This window comes from Nanorana parkeri, unplaced genomic scaffold (genome assembly GCF_000935625.1).
Source record: "Nanorana parkeri isolate BGI_ZX_2015 unplaced genomic scaffold, ASM93562v1 scaffold1454, whole genome shotgun sequence".
Classification (NCBI taxonomy): Eukaryota; Metazoa; Chordata; class Amphibia; order Anura; family Dicroglossidae; genus Nanorana; species Nanorana parkeri.
This window is the reverse complement of record NW_017307722.1, coordinates 193,394-205,638: the sequence shown is the minus strand read 5'-3', so window position 1 is coordinate 205,638 and position 12,245 is coordinate 193,394. Positions and strand designations below refer to the sequence as shown.

Below are 12,245 nucleotides of genomic sequence, written 5' to 3'. Positions count from 1 at the left end.
TTTTTTTTTAAACTAGCTTTACGAAATAGCACACAAGATCATTAACATATAAGATAAAGGCTTTAGTGCAAAATAACACTTTGGCAGTTTAGATTAGAACATTCATAGATATCTGTACATCAGACCGCAAAGAGGAACAACGAGGGACAGAGGAATTTGGTTCCAAATGAAGGGGGAGTTGGGAGGTAGGATTTGTTCTACTTCTTAAAATGTTGTTCATTTGCCTGAATGTGTATGTAGGTCAGAAAATCAAAGGTACCTATCCACACATGTTTTTTTGTCAGCAACTTGTAGTATTAAAAGTCAGGCAATTTGACAGTCAGGCACTTGTTACTGGTACTGTATGCTTTCATGTTTAAGGCTACAGGGTCTCTTAACTTTGGGAATCTTGTGTTTCTAGCACTGAAGAGATCCCCCTAAAGATTCTAGCACATAACAATTTCGTTGGCCGTCTCATCGGCAAAGAAGGAAGAAACCTGAAGAAAATTGAGCAGGACACCGATACAAAAATCACAATTTCTCCGTAAGTTCGACAGGCCTTGTCCATCACTTTGTGCTCGGTGTTAGCTGTGTCAGATTCTTAACCTTTTTGTTTTTGATGGCCCTAGACTGCAGGACTTGACACTATATAATCCTGAGCGGACTATTACAGTAAAAGGCAGCATTGAGGCATGTGCCAAAGCCGAGGAAGAAATAATGAAAAAAATCAGGGAGTCCTACGAAAATGATATTGCAGCTATGAATGTAAGTGATTGTTCAGCACGTTCTGGGTGGGAGGTGGAAATGTATTCCTATAACATTGTACAGAGTTTAGCATGAAGCTGGAGCGGAAATGACCCAACCTGAATGGAATGATGCCGCAGATTCTCGAGGACTTTCTAGAGCGTTAATCTTAGGGCAGTGCTTTTTAACTCTTTGTGTCTCCCTACTATGCTTAAACCTTGGTGAAAAGGGGCAGTAATATACTGTAGGTGTATATATCGTGTTTTGTTTTGTTTTTTTTTACATTAACTAATTTTAACCTTCTGGCTCATGCTTTTTAAACCAAAGTGCTTGGCAGTGTTGCATGCTCAGTCAATTAAATATAGCCATCTGTAGGATTTACATTGAGCCCTTTGTTTAAGAATTCATGTGACTGCTGGCCTATGATATAGACGCTCCCTTTATTTTATTTATTTTGCTTTTTAATGCAACAAAGCCAAGAAAGTGCATGCTTTTGAAAACTAATTGCTAGCAGTGCTTGCATGGCAGAAACTGAACAACTTCTCTTTACAATTTTGCATTTTGAGTCCTTTAAATGTATGTGGCAAAAAGAATGACTGGAAAGAAATTGTCACAATTAAGGAGAATCACTTGTCTAACTAAGGAGATCTGACATTGCCTTATTTAATAAGGCGACACAAAGTGCAGTAAGTTCCAATTAACAAACGCCCTCTTTTAATGCATCGGTAAACTGTGGTCTAATAAGTTGCTAACAGGTGCTGCCTTTACCCTTTTGTTAAAGGACAGGGCCTTCCCTTACAAATGGCTGTATGATGGTAGTAAAAAAAACTCACCTGTGGGGCAAAAATACTACCTTACCCCCGACTTCTGCCTGCAGTGCATAGATGATGGTGACATCACCATCCTTTTGGTGAGACCCTAGGAACAATCGGGGTCTCAAATTTCATGAGATGCTTCTATACTGTGCCATGTCTTGAGAATTGGGATACTTTGCATGCCCCAGGATCGTACCGGAAGTCTAGTGGCATCACCCCCTAAAGTGTGGAAGCTGGAGGTAAGGTATATTTACCAAAATTTTTCCCCCAGTGGTGTTTTTTGTTTTTTTTTCTACTACCATCATTCTGAAGTTGGTAAAGGAGAGGCAGGTCTAATGTAATGAGCAGACCTTGCTTGATGATTAAACATCACAGTTCCAGGAATTGGAGTATTTAATCCAGTACTAGTAAGGGCTAGGTTTTATTCACAATGCATCATCATGCCTTGATTGGTGGTCACCTAGGACAAAAACCTTACCATGTACCTGGATACATCCAATTTTTAACTGTTTAACATCCAGGCCGCATGAGTTACACATTTGGTGGCTGGACGGGTCTTCTAACACTTTCAGTCTCAAAAATATATCCAAAGGATTTTTGTACATTGTCCATAACAGGGATGTGTCCTTTTTTTTTTTTTTTTAATTCACTTAAAAACTGCCTCCAGGAAAATTAGAGTCCGGCTGTTATGGCAACAGACAAGTCATCTTCCAGGCTTCGATCAATTAGGCTTTTGCCGCCGGGACTCTGTTTAAACTTGTAGAGCCGACTGTCGGCTTTACAACAGAAGCGATTCTGGCGACTTACCTGTCGCCAGATCGCTTCTGTGCCGCGGGGAGCTGGGGAGGAGGTCGACGAACTTCCGTTCATCGATCCCCTCCACGTTCTATGGGACCGGGAGCGATGCAGATTGCATCACTTCCGGTCCCTGGGCTGTCAGTTCTGGGCTCCCAGAGCCCAGCTATAAGCTATTGAAGTGCGATCTGCACTTCAATAGCTTATTTCCAGTGTAAAGGTGACACTGGGGGTCTTTTGGACCCCCAGCATCACCTTTTAAAAGAGTACCTGTCGCCACCATCTGCTATCACATGGGGTAGCAGTCAAAGTAAAGTAAAAAAAAAACGTTTTTAAAATCAAATCAAATAAATCTAATAATGAAAAAATTTAAAGTCCCCCGCGAGCACGCGCGCCGCCACGTAAACACGCGTCGGGTGCGCCTACGTATGAAAACGACGAACGCGCTACACATGTTGGGTATCGCCGCACACGCCGGAGTGAGAGCAATAATTCTAGAGCCAGTATTTTGGGGTATCCCTAAATTGATGACCTGTGGGGGCTTTTAAAGCGTCTTCTGTGGACTTTTTGGGGTACTGCAGTTTTTCGCCATTTCACGGACTCACGCAATTTGTAAACTGGGCATGTTTGGTATCGATTTACTCGTTGTAACCTCATCTTTTATATTTAATTTTAAAAATTGGTATTTTGTTGTGTTTTGAGGCATTTAATTAAATTTATCACTAAATTTTGGGGTTTAATAAGGAGTTGCGCTAATATTGCGCAACATAAAAATTTGCAACTACCACCATTATATTGTATAGGGTCTTGGCATTCAGAAAATATATAATGTGTGGGGGTTTTAAGTAATTTTCAGGCCTAAAATGTGGAATATAACATAGGTGCAAAAAATGAAAAAAAGGCCTCAGTCATGAAGGGGTTAAATGTAACTTAGTTGTCCCCCTGCTATTCCTCAATCATTCCCTTTTTTAAATCGGTGCAATAACTGGAACATATGCCAAGCACTGTTGCCCATATCGACTAGATTAGTTCTTGCTACTAAACCTTGCCCCTATATAATGGTTGCTACCTTATTTGCATGAGCAGTAGCTCTTCTAGATTTATAGCATACATCAATAATGTTCAGTGAAATAACAGTTTGTTTATGGTTCAAAAGGATGGGCATAGCTTTGAGATGCACCCTTTGGATGCATGAGAAACGTGTAGTCAGCAGAATTTGGCCCATGAGATAAGAGTACATTTGTTAGCAGAGGTTCTGTAATGCACTTGGCAGTGAATGTCGCATGCACAGCTGTCTTTTCTAGGCTGACTAGATCATTAGCTGATGTCCTTGATTTATTTGTTTTGTGCTGTGTCGTGGTGTAAAGTGTATATTTTCTGTTTAAGTAATTTTTGCTGTTTTCCACCCTACAGCTACAAGCTCACTTGATCCCTGGATTAAACCTGAATGCATTGGGTCTCTTCCCGCCTTCCTCTTCAGGCATGCCACCTCCATCTGTCGGAGTGTCTTCACCGACCAGCTCTGCTGCTTATCCTCCATTTTCTGTAAGGATTGTATATACATACACACGCATATTTTTGATGTCTAAATTTACCTGTTTAACAAAAAAAAGCTCTGTATGAAGGATGATGGAAGAGTCCCTCCATCGGAATCATTTAGAGAGGACTATTCTGGAGTTTGCACAGTGTGGGAAGACCAATTGATTCTTTGTGTCATTGGTGTCATTATTGCATCCTGGGTTAAGTGTTTATTTGTTATAGGTTTTATTCAAACAGTAAAGCTAATATAGAAACCAGTTGAAAAATTTAGTTGAGGGGAATTAACAAAGCTTCCTGCGTTATCATGGCACAGGAAACTGGTATGGGTGACCAGCTCCATATTACCTTTTTCAGCCTCCTTGCTCTCAGTTGGGCTGGCAAAGGAAGGTAGAGCAAACAGGTCTGCGCCAGACATGGCATAGAAAACTGAGCAGATCGCTTGCACCCACTTTAATAAATAGGAGTAGGATGGTCTTAGTTTTTTTTCAATTTAGAATAAATGACACCACATCACACCAATGCATTTAAGGGACGGTGTGAACAAGCCCTTAATCACAAGCGGTGCCTGAGTTTCTTACATTGCTAGCACATTACTGGGCTATGTTTGGCTAACCCAAGACTTTTGTCCAGTTCTGGTATCACTGCAGCCAAGGTTCCCTGTAAAAAAAAATGCTGAGTTCAGAATATTTGTACATTTAGGTAGAAAAGACTATTCCCAGAAACGTATAACTATATAGATTCATAAATGTTTTTGGCTGTTCTCTGCAGCAACAACCGGAATCTGAAACCGTTCATCTATTCATCCCAGCATTAGCTGTTGGTGCCATTATTGGCAAACAAGGACAACACATCAAACAACTTTCACGTTTTGCTGGAGCTTCTATCAAGGTAATTTAATTTTTAACTTATGTCTGTATGCATTCTAAAATGTGTGGCTGTATTTCTAATTTTTCTTTTCACAACTGTAGATTGCTCCAGCAGAGGGGCCAGAGGCCAAACTGAGGATGGTGATCATCACTGGACCACCAGAAGCCCAATTTAAAGTAAGTTTTCATATATGCATTAATGATAGTAAGGTGAGATGAACAATAGATCATTTAGAAATAACTATTGTCATATGCAATGGGAACACAGAAGGCAATAAAAACCTGACTGTTTTACTATTTAACCATTGTACTTGGGGTGGGGGGATTTTACTGTCTCTGACCTCACAGGAAGTGAGGAAAAAATCTCTCCACAGGCTGCAGAAGTAGTAATTAAAAAAAAAAAGTAAGTGACTGGTCCTTTCCCCATGCTGTCCAAAACTGGAAACTTTGACTACAGTGCTTAGGCAACTCTTTGAGCTGCAGGCTGCCCCCAGCTTTATACTGTATTTTATGTGGGCCTGTGAGCGTTTTATTTGCGGTGTTGCCCACCCCTCCATTGGACTGCCTTTGGACATGTCGGTTGTATCAGAATATCTGAATGCCACATCCCTTAATGACCGATCCTTTTCTTGAAATTCATTAGGGACACAGGAGTAGATCACAAACAAAGGGGTGGAACCTAAGTACTGCTTAGGTTTATACTTGGTTGTAAGTTTATTGTTCTCGTTTGCCACTGTCCTAATCTTCCTTTTAGGCAGCAGTATAACCCAGTCAAAACTAATTGCTGTGTCCTTTAGTGAACTTAGAAACCCTGTTTTTGGACTGATAAAAAAAGTGGTGATACATTTATCATTACCTTCTGCTTTAATAGCTATTTACCTTGGAGGACACATGGTATGTTAAGGTAATCATTCATTGTACCTGTAAAGAATAAGGTAGCATTGCAGTACAAAATCATGTCTTCAGATTGCTGCACTTTCATTGTCCGTGAGAAGGAAATTTCCTTTTAAATGTAGAATTGCCCCTTTTGAGTCTCTTGCCTTTACGTGTGGCAACACTGAATGGTAACCAGCTTTGAGTCTAGACAGTCACATGATCTGAAAATCCCAGATTAAAAATACTTTGACATCACAAGCATTGGACAAATACCAACTGAAGAGAGGTCTTTTGCACTTTGTATCGGAAGCAAATTCTCTTTTCACATTCAATATCCTGGACCCAGAACAGGAAATAATGTTTGTTTTTATTTTAACAAAGTAGCACAAAAGCCTAGAAAACTTTTTAAAGAGATTTCATACATAATAGACAATGTTATCATTTTGGAGTGAAAATTTGGTAAGCAAACTTGGTAGATGAAACCAGGCCTGGATAGCTGCCAGGAACCAGGCAGCCAGTACACCTAAACGGACACCTCACTGAAAGCTGTTTTTTTGGCCGCAGATGTTCCTTTTTCTCCTAGACTGGGCCGAGTGGCTTATGAATTCTGCATTACTCATGTGTAGCTAAAACCATTCCCAATAACTTGAAAACAAATATGCATGAGTGCCCTGTATACATGTTTGCGTTTACAGCCTGTGCGGTGAGTTAAATGTTTTACTAACCTTTGTACTTTTGTCTGCAGGCTCAAGGAAGAATCTACGGTAAACTTAAAGAAGAAAACTTCTTTGGACCCAAGGAAGAAGTAAAACTCGAGGCTCATATTAAAGTGCCATCATATGCCGCTGGACGTGTTATTGGCAAAGGAGGCAAAACTGTACGTTGCATAAGTAATAGACCCAGTGGGCAAATGGCTGTTGGACCATGGAATGTTTGGAATAATGATCTGTGCAGCAGAATTGTAACTTTGCCTAATTTTGAAATAATATATTATAAAAAAACATTTACACTAATGCCATAGAAATGGTGTTCAATACACATGCTAGTTGTAATGAGAATATCTTTTAGCAGTATTCCACTTCTCATGGAAGCTGTGTTTGGCTCCATAGGTGAAGTTTAGGCAGTACTGTGGTCACACATTTTGCTGCTGTAAAATGTTTAGTTCCAGCATACCGGCTAGAGAAGCTGATGTAGTAAATTATATCCCAAATGTCACTGGAGGCAGTTGTAATGAAACGTTGCAAGAAAGATTGGGCAGCAGCCAGTGGGCACAGAGGTGCACAACCCCATTTTTCTCCAGCAAAAACCTGCTGAACTTTAAAAAAAGGTGTCTTCTATTTCTTGTCATAGCAGAGAATGACAGAACCTCCTAGCGGTTTCTGACATGCAGTACACCCCTTGTTCTGTTACATACACTCAGCAGGTGAGAAACAGGGTGCGAGTTCAAACACTTTACACCAGTTATCATCAAACAGCGTTTCAACTTGACACAAAAGCTAAAGTGTCAGACATTGATTAAGTAAAGCTAAATAAGAGGACAAAGCTAAATCCTTCAAGTAACCAGCTGTTGAGGATCGGGGAATTGGGATAAGTAAATGCATTAATGAGCAGGTAAACCTAGCACTGTGGGGGGTAGGCCAACTGTAAGTGTTTTTGAATGTTTTTACTGAAAGATGCCTTTTTTTTTTATGCCTGAGGTGGAGAGACCACAGTAGCTCGAGGTGTTTGTGTGTTTTTTTTTGTTGTTTTTTTTTTTTATAGCTGAGATGAACTCCAGGATTCTCAAAAGTTAACCCTTACTGTGGGGCTACGCCCACATTGCAAGGGTTAATGGCACGTTTTAGACTAGGGGCGCAAATAAAGAAAGTATACTTACCATATCCTCCATCCCGTCTGGCTTTCAGACCCAGTCCCTGCAGCCTCTTCTCCCCTGGGCTGCAGCGGTCTAAGCCCCGTTGATGTCATCACATCTATGCAAGGTCCAGTCACTTGCATTAGAAGTGAGGATGTTGAGGGACATACCAGCTGGAGTGTATGGGGACAGAGGTGAGTGGTCACTACTGCAAGATCGTGCAATTATCTCCTTTTCCGTTCCCTTGACCAAAATGTGTAGTTAACCCTTGCAGTTTGGGGGTAGCTCCACTGCAAAGGTTAACTTTTTTAAAAATCCTGGAGATGTGCTGCAAAGAAGCTTTGCTGGAATGGGCTTCATAAAAATGAGAGAAAGTCATGAATGACTGCACTAAAAGAATTTGTCTTTTCCAAAAATCCGCTTTCGTTCAAGATTGTTGTGACAGTTGTTTGTAATCTTTTTGCAGGTCAATGAGCTTCAGAATCTTACAAGTGCAGAGGTTGTTGTGCCCCGCGATCAAACCCCAGATGAAAATGATCAAGTGGTTGTTAAAATAACAGGTCACTTTTATGCAAGCCAGGTATGAGTATAGCACATGACTATTCCAGCAATTATACATGGGTTTAGTTTTATTTTCATGCTCTTATTTAAACCTGAGCACTGCTTTTCCTTTTCAATTCCAAAGTGCCATTATCGTCACCAAAGGGCAGCATTTAATTCATAAAATATGTATTCTGGTGGCTCCCCCTAGTGGCTTCTTTGAGGATTGAGACATATTTCTGAAATAGTGTGAAAATTTGATACAGAAAGTAAGTGAATATGTAAGTCATGCGAAATTACAATATAAACTTAAATTGCCTTGTATAATACAGTGCTAAATGACCAATACTAAACCTGTCAGAATTCACCTGATGCCACACCATATCCAGTGCGTTCTGGCATGGTTCGTGCCAGGAACGCACTGGATCGCAAAAAACAAGCCTCCTGCGTTCCGGGATGGTTCGGGCGTGGTGGTTCTATTCATGTTAATGGCACCACAGACACTCTTTCCGTCCGCAGTATGATCACCAGAACGCGTGGTACAGCAATGCCCACATTCTGGTGGGAATGCACTATTTTTTGAGATTGCACTGCTTCGGAATGCAGATATTGCTGTACTACACATTCTAGTGTGGGCGGGAGGGGTGTCTGCAGTGCCATTTACATGAATGGCACCACCACGCCCCCTCCCCCCAGGACGCGGAAGGCTTGTTTTATGCAATCCAGTGTGTTCTGGATACGAACCATGCAGGAACGCACTGGATATGGTGTGAACCGGCTTAAAGGTTTACACATACACTCCCTGAATCGTTTTTCCTTTTATCCTCCGCGTATATAAATGCAGTGCTATTGTGCATACACAGTCACATCTAAGCTGATGTATTAGCTGATATTAATAGCTGATCTATAAAGAAACTGTAGTGAGAGAAGATTCTTCTTGCTTTTAAACTGGATCCAGGCACACGGCTAAATAGAGCAAACAGGTTTTTAGTATTCTCCATAAATCCTTTTCCTTAAGTCTATTGAGGGTCACTGGAAGAAAAAACTGTAGTTCAGCTCAGGATAACCCCTTCTACTACAAGCATGCCACAGTTTTGTAGTAATGCAGTACCGAGAGCATGATCATAATGGGTGGGGCCTGTGTACCTAATGAACTGGGAGGAAAGAATTTGCCGGTGATTTCCAAAACCCTATTTTCTTTCTCATTCATTGAGAGACACAGCAACTGCTAAACCTTAATGACATCCGAAAGCAGTCCAAGTGAGTGGTGGGCAGCACAGCAAATGAATGCTAACAAGCCTAAAAGCATAACTGAGAACTGCCTGAAGGACCTTCTGTCAGAATCTGACATATGAGGCTGAAATGCCCACCTGGTAGAACTTGGAGAACAAGTAAACGGAAGATCAGGTGTCAAAAGTATGATCTGTGTTTCGGATGTTCAACAAACCTCGTGAGCTGCTGTGCTAAAAAAAAAACGTGTGTAACACTTATAAAATCTTAAATTGGGCACTGCGCTAAACAGGTTAAAATATATCCATAAAATAACCCACATCCAATAAAATAAAGTACAAAACACAATGTGATAGGGGCACTAATAAAATTGCTCAAATATAAATTACATAAAATACAAATAAACATCCACTACATAGTGTTAATAGGGACTTGTGCAAACATTTTTCTCATAGATCAGTGACATGTGCAAAAAAGTTTCCGTTTTAACCACTCCAATCTGCAACTGTGGTTAATGAAACCGAAAATCTATAGATCTTCCGTGCCACATCTAGTGCTATTTTCCACCCAGTGAAATAGATTAAGCAGGATCCGCACTTGCCAGATCCAAAGACCCCCTTTCAGGACAGTCTTATAGCGTTTCAGTGCAAAAACCTCCTGATTTCCTCTCCTTTCACTTCAGTGAGTGAAACCAGAACCCAATCCAGGGTATAACCTCCCACACCTCATCAAGGTATCTCAATCAATTTCTCCAATATGTTCAAATGAAACAAATAGAGCCTCAACGCATAGTATGTTAAAACTATGTTTCGAGTCTCTCTCCACACGGGTTGCATGCTGACGTCATTGCAAGAGGCTGATACCAAGCCAATTTTAGGTACTAATGCTCGCATTTTAAAAATACAATCTGCTTGTGAAGGTGAAGGGGGTCTGTATAGGCAGGTTGGAAAATTGTCTGAATCGGAAGCATGGGCTAGAATAGCAGCTCTCACCCATGCATTGCTACTGGTGTCATCTGAATTGAGGGGAGAGGGCTTCTGTTAAGGCCCCATTCACACTATGCAATCAGGAGCAAAATCGCTCGAAATCCGCAGAAAAAAGGGTCATGTAGGAGCGACGAGCTACAAGCGATATTGAGTGGCGAGATGTGAACCGCTCCATTGAAATGGATTGGAGAAGCTACATAGAGCGATATCGCATGGAAATATGAGCGAAATCGCTCAGTGTGAATGGGGCCTTAAAGTGGAACTCCTTAATGGGCATTCAAGTGAATTAACAGTATGTCCTTGTATTTTTATATTTTAGCTTGCACAGAGGAAAATTCAGGAAATACTGGCTCAGGTAAGAAGACAGCAGCAGCAACAGCAGAAGACAGCGCAAAGTGGACAGCCCCAACCGAGACGAAAATAAAGGTTCAGGAGAATGACCCTTCACAGAGACAGATGCCAGACCAAAGACAGTCTGCGTAATTGACAGGCATCCCACACCTGTCAATGCTAAGTGGTTACAAAATACCATATAGCGTGTCACCTGTTTGAGGACCAGGCAACATTAAAACTGTCTCTGAGAATGTATTATTTAGGCTCTCAAACTTTTGAAACCCAGCTTTAAAAACAAAAAAGAAAAAAAAATGGAAAAAGAAAAGCGAAAAAAAAAAGGACCCCTTCACTTCCCTTTTGATCTATTCTCACAAGTTAACATAAACCTTGTTAGTCTTTTTTTATTGTTCTTATTCCCCCAACAATTTTAGAACTTTGTTTAATGAAGCTTTCTCTTATGAGTTCTCTGGTTCAAAAAGAAAAGGCATTGCTCTTTATACGTCCAGTTGTATTAAAAAAAAAAGAAAAAAAAAAAGAAACTATTAGAGGGTGGGATTATTGGCTGGGTTAGCGTTGTGGGATTATTGGCTGGGTTAGCGTTGTGGGATTATTGGCTGGGTTAGCGTTGTGGGATTATTGGCTGGGTTAGCGTTGAAGGGTATTGAGAGGATTAAGTATTAGTCCCAGTGTTGAACAAAGTGGCATTTTTTTAATTTGGTTGCATTTTTACTTAACACTGCCATGAATAACCTAAGGGAAGTGTAGAATGGTGTTGGCCAGGGCATAAAAAGATGAATATGCATTTTACTAAACTACCTCAGGCATTTAGTACCTCAATGAGAAATTGTTCCTTTTTTTGCTTTTTTATTTTTATTTTAAATTTTTTTGGTATTTTGTATACTTTATAAAGCTAATAGTTCTTGAGCATTTTATTTTTTTAATAAAAGATAAAATATCAGCTACCAGCTAGGGGTGCTACAAAAGTATATTTGGTCGGAGATGGCATCTGCTAGCTGATGGCTGATGGGAGTAAAAGATGGGCAGTTGCCTTGGTTTTTCCTGAGGCCTTCCACACCATCATTTTGCTAGAAAATTCAGTGAATGTTCAAAAATAGATACTGAAAAAACGCCACCATACAGATAACAGCAATGCCGTTTATTTTTCTTTTACTATGGGATGAAAAAAAAGTTTGACGGTACTTTTTCTGGGAACACAACACAAGGAAGTGATGGAAATAGGCCACCTGGGTTTTGAGGAATATATTTAGAACAGTAAATGTTTTTTTTCCCCGTTTTTTTTTTTTCCACTTTTTTTTATTTTTGGTATTTTTTTTTCTTCTTTGTGCTGCTTGGTTGAATGCAATGAACCCTTTGTGCCTTTGACCATCACTACCTAACGATGCTACATTGAAACATTTGCAGCCCGTTTTGAACTTTGCCATTCTGTTCAAAGAGCAAGCTTCATCGTCAGTTTGGTAAACAAAAAGAGTCACACTTGATCTATGGGAGCATAGATATATATATATAAAAATATATAAATATATATATTCCTTTTTTTAGTTTTATTTTTTCATATCCATCGGCTGATGCTTCCCATCAGATCAACACATTATGTTCAGTTACCACGACTGGGGGAGAGGGAATGGGGGATGGATCAAACGTATGTTTAATCCTCGCAAAAGACAGGCTT

At 40.3% G+C, this 12,245-nt stretch overlaps 1 protein-coding gene across 4 annotated transcripts in view; it reads left to right on the top strand.

Annotated features, from left to right (window-relative positions):
- Positions 1-11,115, top strand: part of IGF2BP3 (insulin like growth factor 2 mRNA binding protein 3) — a 95,928-nt gene extending 84,813 nt beyond the window's left edge. Inside the window, exons 6-13 of one of the 4 annotated variants that reach the window (XM_018570098.1) lie at positions 401-523; positions 609-744; positions 3,747-3,878; positions 4,641-4,760; positions 4,841-4,915; positions 6,360-6,491; positions 7,933-8,046; positions 10,542-11,115. In XM_018570098.1, coding sequence (XP_018425600.1) covers positions 401-523; positions 609-744; positions 3,747-3,878; positions 4,641-4,760; positions 4,841-4,915; positions 6,360-6,491; positions 7,933-8,046; positions 10,542-10,646 — 937 coding nt within the window. In that variant the 3' untranslated portion in view covers positions 10,647-11,115. Of the gene's footprint in view, positions 1-400; positions 524-608; positions 745-3,746; positions 3,892-4,640; positions 4,761-4,840; positions 4,916-6,359; positions 6,492-7,932; positions 8,047-10,541 lie in introns of all 4 variants that reach the window. The other 3 variants (XM_018570097.1, XM_018570096.1, XM_018570095.1) reach the window with 3 other exon arrangements.
- Positions 11,116-12,245: the final 1,130 nt, after the last annotated feature.